Below are 24,288 nucleotides of genomic sequence, written 5' to 3'. Positions count from 1 at the left end.
CCATATGGCTGAACCTTAGAAGCTCCACGTGCGTGCCCAAACTTCGATAGCCGGGTCTAATTTGACATATGGCGATGCAATACTTACAATCTTAGGATGAATTCAACCGTGATCAATCAAGTTTGTCACCCGATGCTTGAATATATATAATTGATTAAGCCGATAGTTATCTATGAGCTTTTCACTATACAGACCCTTACTTTACTTCTTGACCCCCATACCCTCACTGCTACTGCTCTCCTTGGAACTAGCTCGTCTAAGAATCCCAGCACGCTTTTTCTCTTCCGGCGTTGCTTGTCCTCCCAGCTATGCTACTTGGTAGTATATCCTTATCTCGTCGTCTTCTAGTTTGGTTGCTGGTGATTTATTTTCATAATTATCTCCAGTTATATAAATAGTAGAACTTAACCGTTATTCACTCATGAAACCATAGAATTTTCTAGAGATTGCTTGTTAATCGCTCGTTTGAATTAGGTTATTTTAAGGTATGATATACTGCTTGATCAACCAATGTCCTACTAGAAGATCAATTGAAATCTCACTAAACTTCATTTTCACATAGGAGAATTCCAGATTAGTTGGATTCTTGAGTCAAAAGAGATTTCGATTTGCACCTACAATATAGGTACGGAATGATTGTATAGTCGATCGTGCCTGTTGAGGATAACTCCGCCCCACGTGTGGGTACAGGCACAGACAGCACAGCCACAACAAAATCGATTCTCCTCTTCTCCTTCGTCATTTCTGAGATCCGTTTCTGAGATCCATCTCATTTTGTTGGTTCTGGGTTGGTCATTGTTTTCATCTGGTTTTACGGCCGAGTGCTCTCTTTTCCCTTTGTCTTGTTGAACCTTGGTCTATCACCCCCTTTGTGGAATCATGGCCTGTTGTGCTGGCACCAGAGGTTTGTTGAATGGTTGAAAGTTGATTTGGCAATGCCCTTCGGTTGTATCAAGTACATTGTCCGCCTTCGGGACCTCATCCAGCATGTCCGGTAGTGATGGGGTAGGGCGCTGGGCATCACAGATTGGTGAGTGGCTGCTTTCGCCTGACACCCCTTTCCTTTCGCATTCTTCATTGAACCCTCATGGAGTATACGAGTATGCTAATCGAGATGCGAACTAGGTCGTTTTGCCCCGTTTCTTTTGCCCCGAGTCCGCCCTCAACATCGAGGTTGGCGCCCAATGGCTCTGCGCCCGCCCTACCTGTCCACTCTTATATGTTTGATGTTAACGATGCTGCTGGGCCTGGAAGGGTTGCGGCAGTATAGCGATCGCGAAGGGGGCTTGGTCTTTTTCAGCTACACGGAAGACGTCAACGCCATACAATCTTTTGCCTACAATTACCTCCCTATAATCATCTCCCTCGTGCTCGTCTTGGTATGGACCGTGACCGATTTTGATGTCCTCCGCCTAGAACCATACTTCCAGTTGTCCCGCCCCGAGGGAGCGCCGGCGACCGTCCTCTTCATCAACTACAACTTCGGCCAAAGTTTTATGACTCCGATTAATGCTGCAATCCGCCGCCATTGGATTGTGCTCTGGGTTTCATTTGTCACGCTCTCAATCCGAATGATTCTTCCCGCTCTACAGAGTACGGTATTTGAGCTACGCGAGGTGACGGTGATCGACGACAGGACCGTAAAAAGCTGGCCCAACCTTGTGGATTTGGACACACAAGCGAACTGGATCTCAACGCAAGCCAATGGCGACGTGGTTCTCTCACATGAGCTATTGGGCCGGTCCCGATCACCCAAGTATGCCGTGGCGCCTGTGGAGATACCCGACAGCCAGCAAGACGAGAGCATAATGTGGACTCTTGATCAGACGCTGTATTGGGCGCACCTTTCCTGCGAGAATGTTTCTGTTGGGGACAAGCTCACCGTTGCTATCAATGATCCCGAGTCGGCATATCCAACAATTTCATGGAATGCCACTGGTATTGATTTCAATAATGCACACGAAGGCGCCTCAAATTGTACCGTTGATTTTCAATACGAGAGTGTCTTCTTCCCTACCACCGATTATCTGCAAGTACGCTATTGGGAGCCGATGATCAGTGCTGCTGCCAAAGAAGCATTTCCGGACCGAATCCAGGCCTTCACAGAACATGGCTGCGGTCCGTATGATCTGTATGGTATGCTCATCGGAGTCAATACGACCAGCCCAGATTCGACCAATTTCCCCACGTCTGGTATGGCATTTGCCTGTGATATCCTCTATCACAAAGCGGAGGCTCGCGTGACCATGCACTCCAACAGCTCCATCATATCTATCAAAGTCGATCGAGCCACCACCCGCGCGCTGACAAAAGCTCAGTTCAACATTGAACACTTCCAAGCCCTGCTCTCTCAACGCGCTCCATTCACTAGTGACATGCTCTTCATTCGTGAAAATGCTACCACGGGCGCTCGCACAGTGACTGAACTGCCTATCATCAGCCAGGAGTTAGGAGACATCCAGCCTGTGCTGGTGCTCGACACATCGACCGTCATGACCGAGACCGAATTTGAATCCAAGATTGCGCGTGATGTTAAGCAGACGTTCGTGCTCACACTCGGTCGCCTGTTTGATCCGGATAGTGCACCCAGCATCCTCGCTGCCGAGCGCCTGTCGAACCAAGTCGCAATCGCTGTCGTTACCTTTGCCGCCCTTTGGTCTGAGTTCATTCTTGCCATAGCCACTTTGACCACGGTGTACCTCCTTTACATGTATAGTTCTCGTGAACTATTTCTCCAAAGCGACCCAGGGTCTATTGGTGCCATGTGTAGTATTGCCGTTAATGTTTTCCACCCATCCAACATCCTCGCACAGCCAGTGGCGGAATTTCATCAATTCTCTACTCGGCAACTTCGTCGTATCTTCAAGAATGCAAGATGTTACTGGCGACCGGGACCTTCTGGCAACAGGCTGGATATTCTCACCGAAGACGGTTTGTATCACCCCGACCCTTCGAATCACATTCATCGTCGAGAATTATAACTGACTGTATCATTAGGCTCCCCCGTCCAGCTTGGAGAGAACCTACAAACCCGTGTTGATCGGATGCCTCACTTTCTCGTAATTCCTTTCTTTCTTATTGAATTCTTGGCGCTAGCTGGAGTCATTATTCTCATCGGATTAGTGGTCTCATCTTTACTTCGAAACGGCCGCTTCCGCCATTTGACCCAATCCGATTCAAGTGCATTCCAGGTTGTCCTTTCCTTCCTACCTTCCGTCGTTGCATCGTCCGTGGGGGCTCTATGTACCTCTATTCACCGGAACCTCAGCGTCCTGGAGCCTTGGGTCCACCTGCAACGAGGCAACGCCTCGGCAAGGACGTCGTTGTCATTGAACTATTCGTCCCAAAGTCCGCTCGCCATTTTCTTCAAGGCAGTACGCAACCGGCAGCCTTTGCTCGTTCTCGTATCAATTGCGTGCCTCGTCAACATGGCTTTGACTGTCGTTGCGGGTGCGCTCTTCACTCAACAATTGACAACCTCAACATTGGAAACCAGCGATTTGTCAATGAACTACAGCCAGTCAATATTTTGGCGGACCGACTTCGCTGTGGAATTCACTGAGTATGATTTGATTCAGACTAGTATCAGCAGTGGAGTCCCTATGCTCTCTTGGACTAGCCCAAATCAATCTTTTGTCCCAATACACGTGTCCAATCGCAATCCGGATGTGACTTACGGTGCCTCAACGCTTGGAGTTGGAGCTGAGCTCAAGTGTGAGCCCCTTTCATCCGATGCTCTTGTCTATGATAAAGCCAATGGCCATCAACAGTGGCGCTATGAACTATTTGGCAATTCCTCCGTGGAATGCACGGCACGCATGCCACCCCTGAAAAGCAAAGAGGAAGGAATCTCACTATCTATCCATTTCCTGTCCCCGGATGATGTCGAGGACTCGGACATCTGCCAGACGTCGACCGTTCTGGTTGTCGGCCGTTGGGATTATTTGCCGGACACGCCAATCACGGATGCCAACACAATTGCTTTGCACTGTGAACCCCAGGCGAAGTTGCAAAACTATTCTATTGCTTTCGACCAGAAGGGACAGATCAGTTGGCACGAACCTGTTCCCACAACATCCGTCACCCAAGGAACTATGTACGACAATGCCACCGTGAGTCTCGGTCAGTTCAACAAAGTCTTTGCTGCTATCCCTAGCAGCTTTGTAGGCAATACTAGCATGCAGAATGGGACATACAATATCTCTTCCTATGATTGGGCAGGATTCCTTGTTGCCCGTCTCTACGAACGCGAAGACCCCAACTTTAGCGCCCTCAACCCCGCGCTTCTGACATCCATGACTCGCACTGTATACCAATGGGTCTATAGCACCTACTTCTCGATTTGGCGTGATATTTATCTCGAACCCCTCGCCCACCCGGTCCCAGCCACAAATTCCACCATTACCCGCGTTACCTGGAGCATGGTTCCGTCGGGTCCGTCACTTGCCATCGCGCTAGCCATTATTGCCTTCGACACGATCGTCGTGCTTTTAGTGTTCGGAACACGACATGGCCGGTTCCGAGCACCCCGAATGCCGCGCTCCATTGGAGCCATCATTCCCTGGATTTCGCACAGCCAAATGCTTCATGATTTTACCGATACACATACCTGGAGCAGTGCCAAACGTCATGCTCATCTCGTATCCCTGAACAAACGCTACGCTTTCCGCATGTTCTTGGGTGCCGATAACCGCTGGAGGTTCGCCGTTGACCAGGAACCAGAGAATATCAAACCTCCCGATCCGCCGGACGTTGCCCCAGAAGTGGAGGTGGACAAGACCACCTCAATTCAGCTACAGGAGATTCGAAGTCCCCCCTCTCCTACTCCGCCCTGATGATCCTGTCATATGTGCTACGACTTTTTTTCCGATTTCAATACGCTATATAATATTTTTAGGGTATATACTCATTTGCGCGTGGGTGTTTCTGACTTTCATGAACCTCCCGAAATAGACGGACGAACAAGCAGGCTGGCCCTCGCTCTGTTTACTTGCATTTTCGACGTCATGAGCGGGACGTCGCATCGGTACACTGTAGAATATCCGGAACCGTGTTTATATTATCTGGAGCGACTTTTCTTTCGCATATTGCCCTCCTTGGGCTTTGTTTTTGGTGTTGCCGGAGATCGCGATATGTCGAATATCTTGCATGAGCCCTATTTATATAATCGACGTCGTCAGTCGAGACTAGAAGTGTGTAGTATGCTATAGATGGCATCCTCCGTTGGGAAGTGGAGTCTTGGTCTTAAGTCTCAAGTATATTCGACTATCACGGACAATTCAAATAACTTTCTACAATCTTCAGGTGTATGAACTCTATAGCGAGCGCTACATCATCAGGTGAAGCCAAATCAAGTATCATGATCTACTGCGCGGCCCTGAGTCGACCATCAACCGCCCGAAGAAGAACGTAGAGGGTCTCCAAAAAGGGGGCTTGTATACCAAGTTCTCGAGATTTCCGCACTGGGAAGCCCAAGATAACGTCGATCTCCATTGGCCGTCCATTTTTGCAATCCGTCTGCATGCTGCTTCCAATGCCGGGCAAGGAATTGATTTTGTCCATAAGCTGGTCAACCAGATCATCCTTGAGGGGTACACCACATCCACGGGCGATGTTGATGACCTCCTGCATCAACTGGCGTGTAAAAGGCGTTGCATCTTCTGATGACTTCAACCAAGTTTGTGTATCCACCATAGTGAGAGCAGTCAACGAGTTCCATGCTACGTTCCAAACCACCTTCCGCCATCGATAGGTCTGTATATCCTCAGCAACCTGGACCTGAGTCTTGCCACGGCGGAGGAGATCGGCAAATGTTCCAAGGCGTTGTTGCTCGACTTGGCTTTCGACCTTGGGATTGGGAAATAAGCCCATCTGCGTAGCCTCGGATTTGCCGTGCGTGACGATTCCAGGACTTGCCTGTATGACTCCTACCCACGTCTGCAGAAGTCAGATGAGACTGGGATTATGATGTAAAGAGAACTCACCACACAGGTTATGATCGTGTTGTTGGGGAAGTGCTTTCGGAAGGGTTCCTCGTTACCAACGCCATTCTGGATGATGACAATGGTAGTCCTGCTGTCGATGGCTGGCTGTAGCTGAGCTACCACATCATCTTGATTGATTGCTTTGTGAGCGCATACGACATAGTCGACTGGTGAAATCTCTGCAATTGATTTTACCACTTGTTGGCTTGTCAGCAAAATAGCTTGATTTTAATCGTGCATATCTCGCATACCTCGGTGTGGACGAAAGTTATGCTGGCCATGATTCTCGCTATTGATATTGATTCCCTATTGGGGCCCAGATATTAATACTAGAATAGCCTCATGTCTAGTAAGCACTCACATTTGCCTGGACAGCTTCATAATTTGAACGTGCCACGACCGTTAGTCGCACGCGGTCGGAGCGACTCAGGATGAAGGCATAGAAGGAGCCAATCCTATAGAAGTTAGTATATCATCTTTTTTATGAAGAGGTTGAACTCACGCTCCCAAGCCGTAGACGAGGACATCAATTCGATCCGACATTTTGTAACGACCAAAAGAAAAGAATTGTCTTTTCCTGAGACTTTTCTACGTTTGCGATGCCATCGCGCATATTGTCTTTAACGCCTTTCCTACCGCCTTGGTCTCACCTATTCCCCGCGGCCATGAGCGTGGATTATTAATTTCTTACTAATTTTCTGCCTGGCAAAAACCGTACTTTCGAGGTTCCCCGCATCGGAGAATGGCCGCGTGGGGGTGGACTTCATGGATAACCAGGGGAGATGATATAGTGTTGGCATGTCATTGAATGGGAACGAGCTGCTCAGACAGTGATCTAATTTATAGCTCGATGTAGCCCTGAAGTTAGCTTGCGTTTCAGTGAATGCTTTCAATATCTCATTCTGACGAGGCAACTCACGCTCCCAACCTATATTCGACATCTCTAAGGAACATATGGGCTGAGTTGACTTGGCTGATTTAACTATAAAGATTAACGGTCAACCATCAATCCCCTCATAGAACTGATACCACGGCAATCAGTTCGGACTTCTCCCGAGGCCCCCGCGTGGGATGCGTTCATGGTGTGGGGTTGTCGTGAACAGCGAATATAATTCAGTCGCACTCAAATTGTTACTCCGGAATCATTCAATACACGAGGAATTCATCCAGTAACTCACCATGGCCAAGATCAAGTCCATCGAGCACTTCCGTGTCAAGCCTCGCTGGCTGTTTGTCAAAGTCACCGATGATGAGGGGCGCTTCGGTTGGGGAGAGGGCACACTGGAGGGACATTCTCTTGCGGTCGAAGGAGCACTCGATGAAATTATCACTCGCATTGTGGGATATGAAGCGGAGTATGCTTGAATCATGGTTCTTCACAGATAAAAGCTCTAACCACCTTTGACAGTGACATTCAGCACATTTGGCAGACAGTATGGCGGCTCGGGTTCTACCGGGGTGGACCGGTATTCATGTCAGCACTATCAGGGATTGACATCGCTTTGTGGGATCTGAAGGGTCGGAAGCTGGGTGTCCCAGTCCACGAGCTCCTGGGCGGGAAGGTGCGCCAGAAGGTACAGGTTTATGCCTGGATTGGCGGTGACCGACCAAGCGATGTGGTGGCTGCAGCGTGAGTTGCAAGAAACGAAAGGAGAGCAAAGGAGACTGAAATTCTAACAACCTCTGTCAATAGAAAAGAACGAATCGCCCAAGGCCTCAAGTGCATCAAGATGAACGCCACCGAAGATGTCAACTGGCTAGACTCGCCCGCCGTCTTACAGTCCTGTGTGGAACGAGTGAAACAAGTGAAGGCTCTGGGTCTTGATGCCGGTGTGGACTTCCACGGTCGCTTGCACAAACCTATGGCTAAGCAGCTGGCTAAGGCACTGGAACCTTACCACCCTCTATTCATCGAAGAGCCTCTGCTGTCCGAACACCCCGAAGCGATAAAGCAACTTTCCGACTATACTACAATTCCTATCGCATTCGGCGAGCGCTTATACTCCAGGTGGGAAGTTAAGAGATTCTTGGAGGATTCGTCGGTAGATATCCTACAGCCTGATGTTGCCCACGCAGGAGGTATCTCCGAAACCATGCGTATAGCCAATATGGCCGAAGCCTACGATGTTGCTATCGCGCCTCATTGTCCTCTAGGTCCTATCGCCTTGGCAGCCTGTCTCCAAGTGGCCGTGTCGATACCTAATTTTGTCATCCAGGAGATGTCGCTGGGTATGCACTACAATGTTGAAGCTGGAGATATTGATCTGAACAGCTACTTGGTGGACAAGACAGTCTTCGATATTACTGAGGGATACGTGGCTGCTCCTTCTAAACCGGGCTTGGGAATTGATATTGACGAAGACCTGGTACGGAAAATCAGCAAGGAGACAGAGCCTTGGCAGCCCAAGGAGTTCTATGGACCAGATGGCTCTATTCGTGAATGGTAATAATGACGATATCATATGGATGCCCCTGTTATGAAGAATATGGCGCATTCACCAGCGTGGACACAAAGTAAGATAAATATTCCAATCACTAGGATATATTATCACTTCTCATTATCACCTCTTCTCTCTCTTTTGGGCTTTGAGCGCCAAATTGTAATATTAAAATGTAAGATGATGGCCGGCTTTTGATCCGTATGACATGGCAGTTTCATCATTTCGATATACAACACGCAAGAAGTTTCCGTAACAACACGACAGCCTTAGAAAATGATGATGATAACGTTTACATCACAACTATAATTTATTCTTCTAATGCTGACTTTCCTAATTGATCCAGTGCCCGGCAAAATCTCCTCTTGTCTTGTACTCAATCACCATATACAGAGAAAGACTAGGACAAAATGCTTTTGCAAGCTCTCCTGACATTTGCAACGCTGGGACTTGCTGCCAACGACTCTGTGGTTTCTTTGTTTATTCCAAACGCTCACTCCCAATCCTTGGTGGGTGAAGTTTTGGGCGCGGTTCGTATCAATGGGAATGATTCTCGAACATTGAACTAAATTTCAAATAGCATTCAGCAACAACTACCTACAGTATCAATTGTCCGAATGGCACCAATAGCTCAGAATGCGGTATGGGCCCTGGGCTTTTTTTTACCGCAGCTCCAACGAGCGTCGAATACTTGATAAGTTCCGCAACCGACCTGTGCGTTTACTCAACTCTCAACTATTGCTGCAAGCCATAATAGATTGCTAATTGATTCAACAGATATAACCACGTTGTCTGCGATGTGACCGATCTCCCCACCGGGGCTTATACTTGTACCGACACTGTTACAGGGACAGCTGGTACGCCCGGCACCAGCACCTCAACCGTCGCTTGGGACCAGATAACTCTGTTGGCGGTTACCATAACTTCCACTGCTAGCGCGGTCGCAGCGACAGCAAATTCCACTCTAAATGGTACTACCACTGGCGTTCCATCCCCCGCTGCTGCTGCTACCACCATTGCCACAACTCCGGCGGCGAGCGCGGCTGGAAGGTCAGGACCTGCTGGTCTCGTACTAGCCTTTGCTGCAGTTCAAGCTTTGCTGGCAATGCTATAGTGTTTGTCTTGATTCTCCATTTGTCTGAGGTTCCTTGCCTTTCAATCTCCACAAAAGGGATTGCTACAAAATCTAGTTTAATAAAGCTTGATGTTATTGTTACAGTTGGTAGTTGAGGACTTTCAAGAATTCATACAGTTGGAATATATTCTTCCGGCACACAGTAAACATATCTGACATAGCCTTGAATACATTGGAACCTAAATCGGCCAGCGACAAGTCATGTTATGATTTTAAATCACAATTCGATAATATGTTAAGAGAACTATCTCACCCCTTTTGAGACTCGCGCTCAAACTACCCTGCAGGCTGTGGGGGGACAATAGCCATGATCGCATGCAAAACTGCAAAGACCGAGGTACGAATCGTCTTCGCCTACAAGAGGTGCCCCACGAGCTCCAGTTGATGGTGGAGACGGGACTGGATCCCCATACTCCGTACAAGTGCAGGGCCCAGCTGGACAATAACCATAGGTGCAACAAAAGGAACATAATCCTACGTAGTTATCCGATCCTGTTCCCGCAATGCAGACCTTATCTCCACTGCCACCGTTTGGAGGAGTAGAAGGTGATGGACTGAGAGTCTGAGTGACTGTAACAGTGATCACGGCAGTCGATGTGGTAGTAGAGCATTGTTCAGGGGGGGTCGTTGTACTTGCAGGCGGCGTTGTACTCGGGGGTGTTGTACTCGGGGGTGTTGTTGGAGGAGAACTCGGCAACGTGCTGCTCGTACTTGAAGATGGGGGAGCTGGGGGTACTGTGCCTAATGAGGGAGTCGGTTGACATGTATGGATACGCAAGCCCTGTGTAAAGGCCGAGAGTCCATCTTGCTGGAGGGGATCATCAAATCCCGCAGGAAGGGTTCCGACTATCATCAAAGTCAGAAATGGGGTAATAACCAGTGGTAATACCTTCACATACCATAGGCGTTGAAGTTATACAGACCACACACGCAGTCATTGATAATCTCCTTCAAACTGGTCCCTGACAGAATAGTTTGCCCATCACGAATTACCGTAAAGCTTTGCGAGCCAACTCCCATCGGCACCTCCTTTGCACTTGCACCTGCTGGTGCGTCGTAATTATAGACAGTCCCGCCGCTATTGACCTGCACCGTGGCTGGGGATGTAAGCAACGAAACAACGAAGACAGAATCCGCCATGGACTCCCAGCCATCCGGACGACCCATGAAATAGTTTCCACTCCCATTGTTTGCTGGTACCATGCAAGTATCCGTAGAGTCGCAGTCCACCCCACGTGGTGCAGGTCGATACCAGTACACCAGCTCATCAGATGATATATGGTTGTCGGGGGACGACTGGCCTGCTTTGAACGCAGCGATATATGGTTTCGAAATGTCAAGCCACCCGTCATGAGGCCTGTAGTTATCTGTTAGTTGGTCGAGTTGAAATAGGGATTCCTTTGGATGAGCGACTGATATTCTTACATGTCATTGACCCATTTTGAGGCCCCGTCGTCAGTATGTGGTGAGTTCAAAGGACCAATGTAATGAGACTCTCCATAGTCATTCCATGTCACAATCTCGATAAATCTCGGTTTCAACGCAAGAATCTCATTCCATCTGTTAAACCATAGGAGATCAGATGGGAAGTTCCAATTCTTGCTATAAGAAACCTCTGGTCCGAAATGCGTGAAAAACCACGGGGATACAGCTGCTTCAGAGTCAGAAAATCAATTTAAATTCAATGGAAATGAAACTGACGGGCAATATAAGCTTTTCCGCCAAGGGCGTTGACGTATTCATCATCTCCGTCGGCTACAGAAATATTGTGACCTGGAGTTGGGGCTTTGTTATTTCCGTTGTTTGGCCAGGCCATCCAGTTCAATAGCCCGTCAACTGGCGAGATGTCTGTTCCAGTAGATGGATGGAAATTGGGTGCGAAAAATATTGATCTTCCCACTGCGGCTCGCAAAGCTGCAACATCCAGTCCATCGCCGGCGAATGATGAAACAAACACCTTGTCATCGACGATAAGTTGCGCAGGTTTGGTACCATACTGGGCAATCTTCTGGCCAATTTCAGTAGCCTGTTCAATATGCCACCAGTTGAAATCGAATGATAGGAAGACTTTCATGTCATTGTTGGCAGCCGATTCGTATGCCAGTTGAAGTTGTTGGTCAGTGTAGGGGTCCACGCCAATGTTCAGAGCGAATGCGTCAATTCCCAGAGACTTGGCCCGCTTCATGTCATCGTCAAAGTCTGACGCGCTCTTTCTGTTGCTCACAATTCCAATCTTTCGATGATCAGTACATATCCAACACAAATAAGGTACTCGATGGAATATTTACCATAAAGTGAGCAAATACGAGTCGGTCTGTCGACTGTCTTCTGACACGAGGTATGTGGTAATTTCCCGTAGACGCAGCATGAACTAGAGTAGATAGTAAAGTAATCACACCCAGAATGAACCGTATCTTCGTCATTGTTTTTAAATTCTCTTAGTTTACCTTGAGCTGCTCTTTTGTTTCTGGCATCTTCTTTCATCTTTACTATGGGTCAGATCATTAAATATATCATTGATTCACCAAATCACTCGGAGACTTCTCGCAGCTGACCTACGAAGTTTAATCATTAGGGCAATGAGTGTGATGTTTGTTCCCTATCTCTCCGAATCCAATCAGTTCAATATTTACAAGGAACCATGTGGTTGTTACGGAGCTTTGGGGCGGAAAGTCCGTAGAGTTGGTGCGTCAATGTCCACACGATCAAAAATTTGCTGATAATGCGGGTTTCTTTTTTGTTTACGGGCCTCCGTATGTTGCAGGGTAGTAGTGTCTCATTTATTTTATATATACATGCGTACGAAGGTATAGAAGTAAAATAGGGACATCATTTCGAAGGACGACAACATCAATGATACCTTAGCGTGTATATATCCAACATTTTTTTTTTCAGGCAAGTAGAGACTCGGTTGCACTCTATACTGTGCTAGTTCAAGTTCTACATTCCCGCTATCCATAATAATACACAGTCTCATTTCCATTGATTTTAAATTGATTTTCTGACTCTGAAGCAGCTGTATCCCCGTGGTTTTTCATGCATTTTGGACTAGAGGTTTTTTATAATAGCTCAGCAAATGTAGTGAAATATGATTTACCTCGTCGGCCTTATATTAGTAATCTCCCGAATGTAACCTACAGATCAAACACTTGACGATGTTTGTATACAGACATTAACTCAAAGTCAAATTGCTAAACTATACAATCTGAACGGAGAAAAAGATTTATGATTCTGTCTACATACATACAAACATGTCCTTTGTGGAGAAAACTGTTAGCAATTACATTCCATGCAGCAGCTGACTACCCATGTAACCCACAAGGGTCTTCTCATTGGGGTTTGATGGCTCCAACGGGAAGTATTTTAGATAATGATACTACATTATATTTTCATATGGAGAAACTATCAGCAGATTATAAAATTTGCGGGGGTTACATTCCGTAAAGAACTGTAACTAGAAAGCCACATGGTCTTGTCACAATGCCACCTACATATAGTAATTCCTTTCATAAGGGAAGCGTGTACAACGCTCAACTGCGTCATTGCCGCTGACGGACACTAAAAACGATCCCGGGGATATTGGGATTAATTACTTGGATGATCTGAAGTTAGTGGAAATAGACATGTGGCTTCATTCCCCACTTCCTAAACAGGCATTAAGCGTATGCGGAATCGGGTGGCGCTCGGGAAGTATTTGGGGAGCATCCAACTGCGTCATTGTGCTCCAGGGATATCCTCAAGATATACGACATTAATCCGTAGCGAGCGTGCAAATACAATCTCCTACCAAAACGCTTGGCGTCAATATTGATGGTGGATCTTTCTACCTTAGTTAACCTTTTTTTACCTTTTGATGCCTGATATCTCAGGCGTAAATCGGAAGTTCTCTGATATTTTTGACTTCAATATTGGAAAACATTCGATATTTAGATAAATCTCTACGTCTTGAATTTCAACGAGAATGATCATGATCAGGCAATTTTTCTTTTCCAGAATCTCCTTATCTCTCAATGGCGCAATACTTTAGTGTCTCTTGGCAGTAAGTAACTAACTAGATCGTATGTACCAGCCGACTGGGGGACGGCTTTTTCTATACTACTTATAAGATAGGATCCTGTACTCTGTTGAGTCTGTTCACTTGAAAACATTGAAATTTGAGTAGAACATTACTGACCAAAAAATAGAGACAGATTGAACCATAAAATCAGCCTTGTGGGGTGCCGCGCGGCATATGCGTGTGCAGTTCAACCAAGCCTCCTGCACCGGCTGTCCACTGGCTGATTCCACAACGCTTGGTACAAAAATAAACACTAAGCCATGGCAGCAACCATAATTGGAGACTAGATTTATAGGGAAATTGTCTTACGCGTGTGTCTAGTTATGCCGCGTGGCCTTTTTTTCAAGACTATCAAATGCCAAAGCAAGTCTTAAATTATTCCGATTCTTTTTCGGTGATGTTCATTCATTCTTTCTTTGTCTACTCCGTACTGTTTTCTCGATTGAAGAACCATGCATTTTCTATTATTTGCACTTTGCACAGTGCTGTGCTCTCGGGTGCTCGGTCACCCCTATGCCTCTGAAACCACACCATGGATCTCAGCCACAGCGACATCCGTTGATTTATGGGAAGACCCAGAGCCGAGTGAGGTAGCCCATCTCTACGGGAAACGTAGATATGGCGAGATTCTTCGGGCCAGAGACACCACTGCGACAACCGACTCTACTACATCCACAGATACCACAACCGACACAACCACATCTACAACATCTACTTCAACAACATCTACGACATCTACGACCGCAAGTTCCACATCCTCAACATCTACCTCTACATCCGAGACATCTACATCTACAACATCTACAACCACATCTGCCAGCTCGACTACCAGTTCGACTACCAGTTCGAGTACCAGTTCAAGTACCAGCAGCTCCACGGCTACAACCAGCAGCACCTCATCAACCACAAGTGCATCAACGACAACTAGCAGCGCTTCGACTACGACAAGTACTACAACTTCAACTGCGAAGAGTAGTGCCGCAGCGGCACTGGACAGTGAGTCTTCAAGCCCACTAGGCGCAAGATTCCCATCATACTAACAATACAGAATGGAACCGCAGGGGTAACATAACAGGAATTATATTTGGCGTCTGTATGATCTCGCTGTTTAGCGGCGTCAGTCTCTTTTATTGTATGCGCCAGAGAGCAAAGACACGACGAATCGCGGCTCGGAAGCTGTTGCATTCCAATCCGTCGTACACGAAGTTACCCCTTGTGACCACGAAAGGAAAATCCACCACCAACGTTGAGGTTGACCGCTCCTCCATGATGTTCACCAGCCAGCCGGAGACGGAATACTTTCCAGCGCGAAGCGCACCGTCACTTTCAAACTATCACAGCCACACCACCTCCACAACATCTCGGACTACGGCGTCTACTAGAGATTACAGACCGCAAGCACACACCAATGAACAGACTACACCTTCGGTTTGAGATGTCAGATTTCTTTTGAGCGTTCACATTGCTTCTGGGGTTGGGGTGTTCTTGGTCGATTTGTTAAAAGCATCATCATGTATTTGTTAGAATTTGACAATAGAGTACAAATTGCACTGGTTTAAAATTCATGCAAACCCTACTTGGATTCATGAGGCCTGGAGTAGCAATACTAGCAGTGAGTGCATGAATAATTGAAGGAAGATCTTTAGTTCATTGTTATGTCACAGAGCCGAATCCCAAATTTGAGTAATATATATCTACGAAGGTACATAGTTAACTAGTTACTATCAACAGTCTAGTGCCTGATTTTTATGGTTTCATAGCCTAATTGGGATGAGCGGACGAGCGAGACGACAGTTCACCCAACCTGCGTCGTTTTTTCACCCAACCCGTGGCCTTAAATCACGTAAGATCTCCACCGGTTGGGTGAACTGTCCAGCTCCCACGGATTTTAGACCGCCTTCTACACCGCCTAATGCCATGAGTAATCGTGCCAGGCGCCAAAACACATACCGTCCGTGTGTTGGTGCGCCCCAACCAGGTAGGCTGGGGGGTAGGTTCGAATGCCTAAAGGCTTATATAGAGTATATAAACTAGGCTACCCCCTATATGTAGTAGGTCACATTAGGACAGACTTTGATTCGTCTACGCTCAGCAAACTATAACCCGTATGCGTCACCACCCCGAGCGGTCGCTTACAGGTAGCTGGTACTAAATTACAGAATAACTATAGAAGTATGACAAATATATTTAAAAAGCACCACATAACATATGTGTGTGTATATGTAAAAACTTGAATATCTTATAATTTTAAGTCTACCTGATATTTCGAATAGATGTCAAATAAACTAAAGCCCTTTTAATTAATATGTATAGACCTATTATTCCCCTGCCTTAGTAGAGGATCGAGAAAATGGATATTAAGATTTTGTATGATAAGTACTATTTGTATTAGTATACCATACAAAAGGCACCTGGTTTGGCAATTTTATCGTTGAGTGAAAATTATCGTTGACTGGGGCGTACCAACACACGGTATGTGTTTTGGGCGCCTGGCACGATTACGGAGAAGTAGAGTGCTGATACTTTTCTGTACTCCGTAGTTAAACCGCGGAATTGATTCTATTCCCACCCCACAACGGTAATTTTGGCCATATCCAAGCGTTGAGGTTATACCGACTGTATAGACCCTTTATTTCTCTCAGTTTTAGAGCTGCCTGACCGTAGAATTTGCCCTTGTGCGAATGAGGTTGGAAATTAATCACTATTACTAATATTGATGTCGAAAGATGTCTGCATTTTACTGCCTTTGTACGGTTGGAAATGCGTTATCGGAATAGCTTCTTCAACGCGCAAGAGCGACGAAAAATATAGTTTGAGATCTACAAGATGTTAGGGTGGAAATCAGAGCTTGATAAGTCATCTTACCTTCTACACGATCGAGCGAATATCACATGTGACTTGTCAAACTAAATAAAAAGATCAGGATAGTTCAAACTCGCTTCCTCATAGCTCCTAACAAACTATTTGAGTTCGGCTTCGATGATGCCTTGCCCATCGCCAGGAGGTGCCCAGAACTTGATAACCTGGAAACCAGCTGCTCCAAGCAAGCGAGTCCAATGAGACTGGGAGCGCTCCATGCTATTACAGAAAATCATCATTTCCCAATCCCACATCGCCGGTAACATAACACCGTCACGATCAGCCAGCACAAACTCTTCGATGATCAATTTTGAGTAACCCTGCTTCATTGCTCCAGCCAGCTGAGTAAGAATGATATGATTCTCCTCATCAGACCAGTCGTGGAGAATAAATTTCATATAATAAATACGGGCGCCTGGAACTCACGTTAATAATTGTCCAAATCGTGCATCAGAGTACGAGACCCACCATGAATCGGCTGTGGCTTAAAAAGGTCAAACGGTTGTTTTTCAATGCGCTCTGCATCTACGGTGCTCTCTTCCAAAACATGTGGCAAATCTTCGAGCACCAAGCGCCCTCGCACATGCGGATACCGTGCCATGAATGCTGCGAGGTCATGACCTCGACCGCCTGCGACATCAACCATAAGCGTCTCCGCATCATTCTGAGCGCCACATAGAAGACGCTCATCCACCGGGAACCATTCAAGCCAACTAGGCCGGGCGCCGCGGTCACCCTCCATGAAGGTATTGCAAGAATCAAGATACTCCGGATGTTTCGGCAACCAAGTCCAAAGACTCTCGTCAATCTTCTCGGCAAATTGTAGTGGGCCTGTGGTAGCGCCCTCTGGGTTTCGGTAGTCCTGTCGGCGAAGGAACTCGGGGACTTTGGCAAGAGTAGGCATGCCGACATCAAATATAAATTTGATTACCGAAATACTGAGTCGGTCAGTCAGCTGGCGTGTCATTGTATTCGCAACGTAGACGCGCGTGTCATATTCGCCAACATAGCCGATGCCAACTAAGATACGCAAGACTCGTTCTACACAGAAGGTTCATCGTCAGTCACCCATGCAAAATAGAAAAAGCCGTAGACAAGAACATACCAACTAGAATTGGACTCGCATTTCTCACGGCTGCCAGTTCATCGAGCGACACCGGCCGATTCCGCTCCGTCAGTGTGGTGAATATATCCATGTCGATGGCAATGCGCACACACATGGCATGAGTAGGCTAGCCCGAGTTAGCACAAATATCATCATCACCCTGCATGATACAATATTTACAGAATAGGCCAGATGATAGACCGAATCCTGCGGCTTTTGTAGTGCATTCACTAGATTCTGCGCTGCCTTCAGGGCGGCCACGCGATCTGCCTCTTCGTGTTGGCTTTGGAAAGCTCCCAGCAACTGCTTCAATTGGTGCTGCAGCTGGTCGAATGACTCGTTTGACACAGCGGTTGCCATCTTCAGTGTTATGGATAGAGATATCTCTATAAGAGGATGAGTTGTAACTTGACAAAGGTGTATAATAGCAGCTGAAAAGGAAAATCAGGTTATCGAATTTGCAATGATCCCTGGACTCTTTGATCCGTTTTTTCCCGCCTTTTGGGTGCTTTTGCGAATCATGTTTATAACTGACACGGTGGATAAATTGGGCTGTGGGTGTGCTTGCTTGGCTCATGAGATTCGAGGTTCTAGCCCCAAGTATCCAAGCGTAGTGCCATACTGTACGGCGTCTAGACGATCGTTTCAAGTCGGAAAGGATTTTCGGACGTTGTACCCACAAGTTTGCCGCTTATTATTTTTCTTTCTATACGGAGTTAAATTTGGAGCCAACGCTATGAGGGTGTGAAGTGCATCTCGGTCACCTTTGTACAATAGAGTTGTACAATAAAGGTGATATTTCAGATATGGGAATAAAAACAACAACAACGCCTTGTTCACCACATTTGACATCAGAAAGGATTGTGTGGAGCACGCTAGGTCGATGACCCCGTCCCGGACCGCATTCCCCGGCCCGCCAATAGATTTCAAGCCAATGGGATTTCCTCACTGGGTTGGCTGTGAAAAGACGGCTTAATGACAGGGATGTACTCATCAGGATGTCACAGTAGTACCCTGTTGTACGCCAAAGTACTCTGTAGGATTTTGCTAATATGAAATGGATGAATAAGGGGTATGCGTTGCGATCATTATGGTCGCTATACGAGGTTTCCCGTCCGCTTTTAAGGCCTTTGGGTGGTGATGACCCCGGCAGCAAAGTTGACAAAGATGATGAGCGATCCCGGTGTCAGTATCACGGCAGTTTCCTGGTGTTTTGGTGGTGTCGCCGTGGTCGTTGTCGGTCTGCGGTTATACACACGTGTGGCTCTGAGGCGCGCTGGGTGGGATGACTTCTTTATCGCTTTGTCACTGGCAAATGCTCTGGTATGCTCCTCATTGGTCCAAGTCGCCATTTCATACGGATTAGGACGCCATTTGAGCGATATTCCAGATGGCAATCGGCAAATTCAGGCGATCAAGTACACAGTCATAGCACCCAACTTCTCTGTTGTCAGCACTACAACTGGTAAGATGAGTGTGACCATTTTCCTGCTCCGGCTTATGGGACAATCTGCATCCGCAGCGCGCCGATGGTTCTTATATATCATGATGGCGGTGTCAGTAGCGTGGAATGTGTTAGCTATCGTGATCATCATTGGATTCTGCCGACCCCCAGAGCGTATCTGGAATCCGAAGGTGGATGGCTCCTGCTTCAGTCTCAACTTTCAGTTGGTTGCTGGAACATCCCAGGCAGCCTTCAATGCATTCAACGATCTGGCCCTCGCCGTTTTCCCGGCTTATATCTTTTGGCACGTCCAGCTCGCAATTAAGATGAAGGTCGCGATCATCTCAGTCATGGGAGCTGGTATTTTGTATCTCACTCCTTTCATCACACCCCGGGAGGCTCAAGCTGACTTATTAGTGCGGCGGCGGCAACGCTGGTCAAATGCGTTTTGCTCAAGAACCTACCTGTCCATTCTGACATTACCTGTATGTATTCCTCGACTCATGTTTCACGAGTACACCGACTAATCGTATATAGGGTCATGGGCCGACATTACTATGTGGTATACGTAAGTCATACCCCCAGGGATTTTCTCCGAATTGTTGACAAAAGTTGATAAAATCTAGGATTGAGGTAAGTTCTCATGTACTGTTTAAGCAATTCTAGCTCATGAAGATATAAGATGTACGTTATTATCATCTGCTCGTCATTGCCTACCCTCCGACAGTCCTACGCAGCCATACTGCAGCGCTCCCGCAAGGGTTCGGCGTACACGCACACAGAGTCGGCTCCTCGACAGAAGCCAATCCCTCTTATCCGTCTTGTTCCAGACGCTTCGCTGTTTGCCTCTCATATCGAGCCAGAAGTCAACCGAAATGATAGTCGTCATTCGAGTCAGGAGAAAATTTTGGAGCACATCGGAATACAGAAGACGACGGAGATCCATGTTTTTCAAGAGCCTCGAATGGGAGATGAGGGAAACCCACATTTCCCACAACCAAATCCCTTCCGGGGCTCTCGAAAAAAGGCTCATTTGTAAGGAATTATCTTGCATGGTTTACCTAAGTAGCCTCCCAAAATTCGTTGTCGGAAGAATTTGGTGCGAAGGTGTATAAACGCTAGTTAAATTACAACGACTGAGCACCCTTCCTAGTTTGGAAGTTCAACATCCACAAAATGAAGTTCTTCGCATGACACCACTCATCCCACAAGAGTTCAATGATGCAATTCTTTGAGGATCATTTAGATTTCGGAGATGACCACGAAGTTAAAACAATGGGCAACAACTTCGAAACCAGCTTTTCTTCTCTTCAGTTTCCTCCGGTCCCGTCTTGTCGTCACCGTGGCCCATGGAATCTTTCGGGACACTAGGATCATCAAGGTAGCTCTGGCGGAACAGACCGATCGACTGAATTTTCAGGCTAAAGTCACCTTGTTGTGCCCCAAAGAAACTATATAATTAGCATCTATGTTTCGCCCTCAGTTGACATAAAACTCACCTTCGAATCATGATCCGGAACCTTTTTATACACGACAAGTCCAACGGCCTAGCATCTTCTACCGGCTTGCCTCGATACGTCGGTTTCAGATCTTTCCATGAGATACGCACTTCACGCCCTGTTTCACTCTCGCAGAAATCATATTCCCAGACAAGAGCACTTTGTTCACGGCCGTCTGGCCTCTGCTGTGGTATTTCGTCTGTCAGGGAGAAAGTGTAACGTTTCCTATCCGATGGACCAACGTGTAGCTCAACACCATCGTGTCCGGTCAGGTCCCATACTTGTTCGTCTCCGATCGTGCGCTGTGAAGCAAACCCAGCACCGCCGAGTGTCTCAATGTCGAGGTTTCCGTGAAAAAGCACCCCTTCCGGGGTAGGATCGAGATTTGACACAGATGATCCACCACGGACGCGGTCATCGGAGGAGGTCCAGCGACTGAGGTCCCAATCTGGCCCGAAAATTATTTGGTTATTGGTAGGGTACTCCATCGTGAACTGAAAGATATTGAGAGGAGAGAAGTGCGCAGGTGTTAGCTAGATTGTGGGATTCTCGCGAACTGCGGAGTGCCTAGCAATCCGATCGATCTATGGATCGGCGGATTGACTGGCAGGGTGACGTCATTTATAGTTGAACGAAAGAACCCTTGCGGATTGACAAATAACTAAGACTATGACTAACTAGTTAACTAACTAACTAGAGCTGTGTTCGATCTGGTCTTCAAAATAAAATTGGGTATATTGGCTTTTCACATGAATTCATATTAGACATCATAAGGTTTCTTTTCAACATCAAAAACTGGCGAGCATGCCAATTTACTTCTCTCCCGCAGCCATGGACCGTATACCTTGAACAGAACAGGAATAGGAATCATCACGACTGCGATACATCCAAGCATTGTGCCTGCCCATTGCACCCCTAGGTTCTCCATCATTTGCCGGGAGAAAAGTGGGAATGAGCAGCCAATAGCTGAGCGTAAGATTGTGTTCGCGGCAATAGTGGATGCAGCCCTGTCAATTGTGTTAGTTACTAGTTTTCACAGGAGAAACATGGTTACATACAGCGAAGGATAGCAGTCAACGATATAGTTGAAACACTGCAAGAAGATCAAAAAGATCCCCGCTCCGGTGAGAAGTCCCGAAGCTACAGGGGCCATCCAGTGGATGGATGAAGTGTATCCGGTCCAGCCGAACCTATTAGGCATTAGCTTAGAACATCAAATATTGTTGAGGATTTCAAGAAGGGTACTCACCAAAACATTCCTCCTGCAAAGGACACAGCTCCTATAATCGCCGCCGGAAGGCGCCATTCGGGTATAGGCTTATCACCGTTTGCCGCCAGCTTTGTCTTATATGAACTTTGTATCATGAGGATATAAACGCCGCCAAGAAGTTCGCCGATGATAATGCCGATAAACGCAAGTCCACCGACACCCGAACTCATTCCGTAGACGCCTTGGAAGACAACAGGGTATGCGCCCAAAAGAGCATACATGAGGCCATAGACGAAGGAGATGTACAATGAGACCAAAAGCAGTATGGGTTCCTTGACCAACATGACAATGGGTCGGGCAAAATTGTTCCGCAGAAGCTCCTTCAAATCCACTTCCACTTCATCTTGCTTTGCGTGAATGCCCCAATTGCGAGTCTGTCGGCGTAGGGTGGCTGCCTTGCGAACAAGGATGACTGGAGCATATGTTTCCTCAAGGAACACAAAGACTAGGACAAACCCTAGGAACACCATGATTGCAGAGATGTACATTATCCACCGCCAACCCAGAGAGCTCATTGCAATGAAACCACCCACAAACGGTGCCGAAAAGGGCCCGATAAACACTGCCATGCAGAAAATCGACATGACGACACCTCGTTGTGTATTATTGAACAAATCTGCAAATACAGCGGGAACGACTGAAATGGGACTCGCCGAGAACAGGCCGGCGAAGAAGCGACAGATCATGATGGTCTGTAGGTCTTTGGCAACTGCACAGGCGATGGTGAAGATGGCGCATCCGAAAAGTCCGAGGGACAGTGGCCAACGTCTACCGATCAGCTCTGATCCTGGTGCCCAAATTGTTGGCCCGGCTGCGAATCCAAGGACATAGAGTGTCACACCAAGTGAGCCAACTTCGGCGGATGTGTTGAACTCCTTGCTCAGGCCAGAAATAGCAGCCGAGAAGACCGCGCTGGTAAACGACCCGGCGAATGTACCATAACACAGGATGCAAACTAACATTATTCTGTCGAGGTATTAGCAACTGTATCTTACATAGGGAGGGACGGTAGTGAACATACCGCCTAGATGTAGACCAATTGTATGGATGTAAGGGATCATTGGCTCCGTCAAACTCGACGACATAGTCTTCAGAATCCGGGAGCAGAGGTGGGTAATCCTTATTGGCACCCATAGGGAGCCATTTGTCACGGGGAGTAGGCCCTCTTGTAGAGCCTACGGTAGTTTTCTGTTGCAGTCGATATGTGTTGATACGGGTAAGCTCGAGAGGGTCGATTTCCTCAATTGTGTCGTCGGATCGATGGCTGTGAGAGTCAATGGGGAAGTCGATATCTGGCTCATATTTGTCTGGGTGTTGATTGAGGCACTCCATTGTATGCTATCATATCAAGGTTTGGGGAATAGACCGAGAGTTGGTGTGGGAATATACAAGCCTCTGGCCGAGGAAGGCAACGCAGTATATGTCCCTCTTTCGGTCGGCCCATCAATCACATTTTTCCTTCCTAGTCTTCTAGGTCTTCGGCCTAATCCTTGATCCATTGTAAAATGGGCCCTGATTGTCGGAAAATGACCTCAACTAGGGCAAAAAGACACCTTTGAAAGATCCATACTTTTCCGCTGTGGCTTGAGGTGCTTTAGATATCCACTATCCAGTCACAGTGCTCTAGCAGAGTAAATAAGTGACCAGTCAGAAGTCATGTCAGTCTCGGCTATAATCGGAGGTGTGGCTGACACCCGCTATGGAGTGGACTGCCGAGGACAACCGACCATAGCCGTTATCAGGTTTGTCTCAGCGAAGGAAAACTCTTCATCTTTTTTTATTTTCAGGCTGAAATATAATCAACAATGACACCATAGTATAGACTACTTGCGGACCGATTCCGACACGCCTCGTGAAGCCGGTTTGGCGTGTCTCCCGTGCCGAAGCCGTCGGGGTGGAGTTCGGAACAGGCGTTTTGCTTTCCAGATCAACAAACAGGTCACTCTTTATTGGTATTCAATCAAGACTCTATATTCGATAGAATCTAGTGACTCCACTAATATAAGAATGTCAATTGTCAGGCTAAAGGCGAGAGTGTACTCAGCTCAGTGGTAATTTTATAGAAGTAAACAACATATAGGATCAACGAAACAGACGATCTGTGTAATGGGGAGACGAAAAAACATGATTGATTTGAGTTTCAGATTAATCAGACTTGTTACACTACTGTTAATTGCTCAAATAGAAAATGAAGACCTGGGAGGGGTTGGAGGAAATTGTACTCCGTATCGAAAATAGCAATGCGCGCGGTAACATTCCGTGCGAGAAGGTTCAATCGCTCTACAAGACCTACACATTTCTGCCATAAGATAAGACTGCCTGCCGATCAGCAACTAAGAGGGGGTGGGATTATATTGCCTATTGGGCTGAGATTGGTGACCGATAGTAAAAGCACTGACCGTTCGGGGCTGTCGAATAATATATTTTGTAGCGTCTTCCTCGATCAATATGATGCAGCGCCAAAATCCACCCACGGGATATAGAGGGGAACGATAAA

General features: G+C 47.1%; 10 protein-coding genes across 10 annotated transcripts; 5 read left to right on the top strand and 5 right to left on the bottom strand.

The window, feature by feature from the left end:
* Nucleotides 1–987: 987 nt before the first annotated feature.
* LCP9604111_9308 (DUF3433 domain-containing protein) lies at nt 988–4,835 on the top strand (the record flags this gene model as incomplete). Its single annotated transcript, XM_039077548.1, has 3 exons — nt 988–1,030; nt 1,126–2,931; nt 2,998–4,835. 3 exons carry the CDS (start codon nt 988–990, stop codon nt 4,833–4,835), a joined length of 3,687 nt encoding a protein of 1,228 aa, XP_038924669.1.
* Nucleotides 4,836–5,364: 529 nt separating this feature from the next.
* Nucleotides 5,365–6,527, bottom strand: LCP9604111_9307 (ketopantoate reductase family protein; the record flags this gene model as incomplete). The annotated part of the gene is made up of 5 exons (XM_039077547.1): nt 5,365–5,937; nt 5,985–6,181; nt 6,236–6,290; nt 6,346–6,439; nt 6,487–6,527. 5 exons carry the CDS (start codon nt 6,525–6,527, stop codon nt 5,365–5,367), a joined length of 960 nt encoding a protein of 319 aa, XP_038924668.1.
* A 636-nt stretch (nt 6,528–7,163) lies between these two features.
* On the top strand, nt 7,164–8,431 carry LCP9604111_9306 (mandelate racemase/muconate lactonizing enzyme family protein; the record flags this gene model as incomplete). The annotated part of the gene is made up of 3 exons (XM_039077546.1): nt 7,164–7,339; nt 7,393–7,614; nt 7,678–8,431. 3 exons carry the CDS (start codon nt 7,164–7,166, stop codon nt 8,429–8,431), a joined length of 1,152 nt encoding a protein of 383 aa, XP_038924667.1.
* A 401-nt stretch (nt 8,432–8,832) lies between these two features.
* Nucleotides 8,833–9,536, top strand: LCP9604111_9305 (putative GPI anchored protein; the record flags this gene model as incomplete). The annotated part of the gene is made up of 3 exons (XM_039077545.1): nt 8,833–8,952; nt 9,003–9,136; nt 9,200–9,536. 3 exons carry the CDS (start codon nt 8,833–8,835, stop codon nt 9,534–9,536), a joined length of 591 nt encoding a protein of 196 aa, XP_038924666.1.
* Nucleotides 9,537–10,069: 533 nt separating this feature from the next.
* LCP9604111_9304 (glycoside hydrolase family 71 protein) lies at nt 10,070–11,980 on the bottom strand (the record flags this gene model as incomplete). The annotated part of the gene is made up of 6 exons (XM_039077544.1): nt 10,070–10,119; nt 10,269–10,403; nt 10,457–10,914; nt 10,983–11,208; nt 11,259–11,790; nt 11,846–11,980. The coding sequence occupies 6 exons, from the start codon at nt 11,978–11,980 to the stop codon at nt 10,070–10,072; spliced, it is 1,536 nt and encodes a 511-aa protein (XP_038924665.1).
* Nucleotides 11,981–14,066: 2,086 nt separating this feature from the next.
* On the top strand, nt 14,067–14,542 carry LCP9604111_9303 (uncharacterized protein; the record flags this gene model as incomplete). The annotated part of the gene is made up of 2 exons (XM_039077543.1): nt 14,067–14,204; nt 14,255–14,542. The coding sequence occupies 2 exons, from the start codon at nt 14,067–14,069 to the stop codon at nt 14,540–14,542; spliced, it is 426 nt and encodes a 141-aa protein (XP_038924664.1).
* Nucleotides 14,543–16,574: 2,032 nt separating this feature from the next.
* On the bottom strand, nt 16,575–17,938 carry LCP9604111_9302 (uncharacterized protein; the record flags this gene model as incomplete). The annotated part of the gene is made up of 4 exons (XM_039077542.1): nt 16,575–16,888; nt 16,942–17,514; nt 17,579–17,705; nt 17,759–17,938. The coding sequence occupies 4 exons, from the start codon at nt 17,936–17,938 to the stop codon at nt 16,575–16,577; spliced, it is 1,194 nt and encodes a 397-aa protein (XP_038924663.1).
* An 807-nt stretch (nt 17,939–18,745) lies between these two features.
* Nucleotides 18,746–20,061, top strand: LCP9604111_9301 (uncharacterized protein; the record flags this gene model as incomplete). Its single annotated transcript, XM_039077541.1, has 5 exons — nt 18,746–19,389; nt 19,440–19,507; nt 19,560–19,590; nt 19,649–19,655; nt 19,705–20,061. The coding sequence occupies 5 exons, from the start codon at nt 18,746–18,748 to the stop codon at nt 20,059–20,061; spliced, it is 1,107 nt and encodes a 368-aa protein (XP_038924662.1).
* A 228-nt stretch (nt 20,062–20,289) lies between these two features.
* On the bottom strand, nt 20,290–21,009 carry LCP9604111_9300 (CIA30 family protein; the record flags this gene model as incomplete). Its single annotated transcript, XM_039077540.1, has 2 exons — nt 20,290–20,473; nt 20,522–21,009. The coding sequence occupies 2 exons, from the start codon at nt 21,007–21,009 to the stop codon at nt 20,290–20,292; spliced, it is 672 nt and encodes a 223-aa protein (XP_038924661.1).
* A 272-nt stretch (nt 21,010–21,281) lies between these two features.
* On the bottom strand, nt 21,282–23,123 carry LCP9604111_9299 (MFS transporter; the record flags this gene model as incomplete). Its single annotated transcript, XM_039077537.1, has 4 exons — nt 21,282–21,528; nt 21,580–21,711; nt 21,771–22,757; nt 22,813–23,123. The coding sequence occupies 4 exons, from the start codon at nt 23,121–23,123 to the stop codon at nt 21,282–21,284; spliced, it is 1,677 nt and encodes a 558-aa protein (XP_038924660.1).
* Between the last annotated feature and the right edge of the window lie 1,165 nt (nt 23,124–24,288).

This window comes from Penicillium roqueforti (assembly GCF_015533775.1).
Source record: "Penicillium roqueforti strain LCP96 04111 chromosome Unknown scaffold_45, whole genome shotgun sequence".
NCBI lineage: Eukaryota > Fungi > Ascomycota > Eurotiomycetes > Eurotiales > Aspergillaceae > Penicillium > Penicillium roqueforti.
This window is presented reverse-complemented; position numbering and strand designations above follow the sequence as displayed.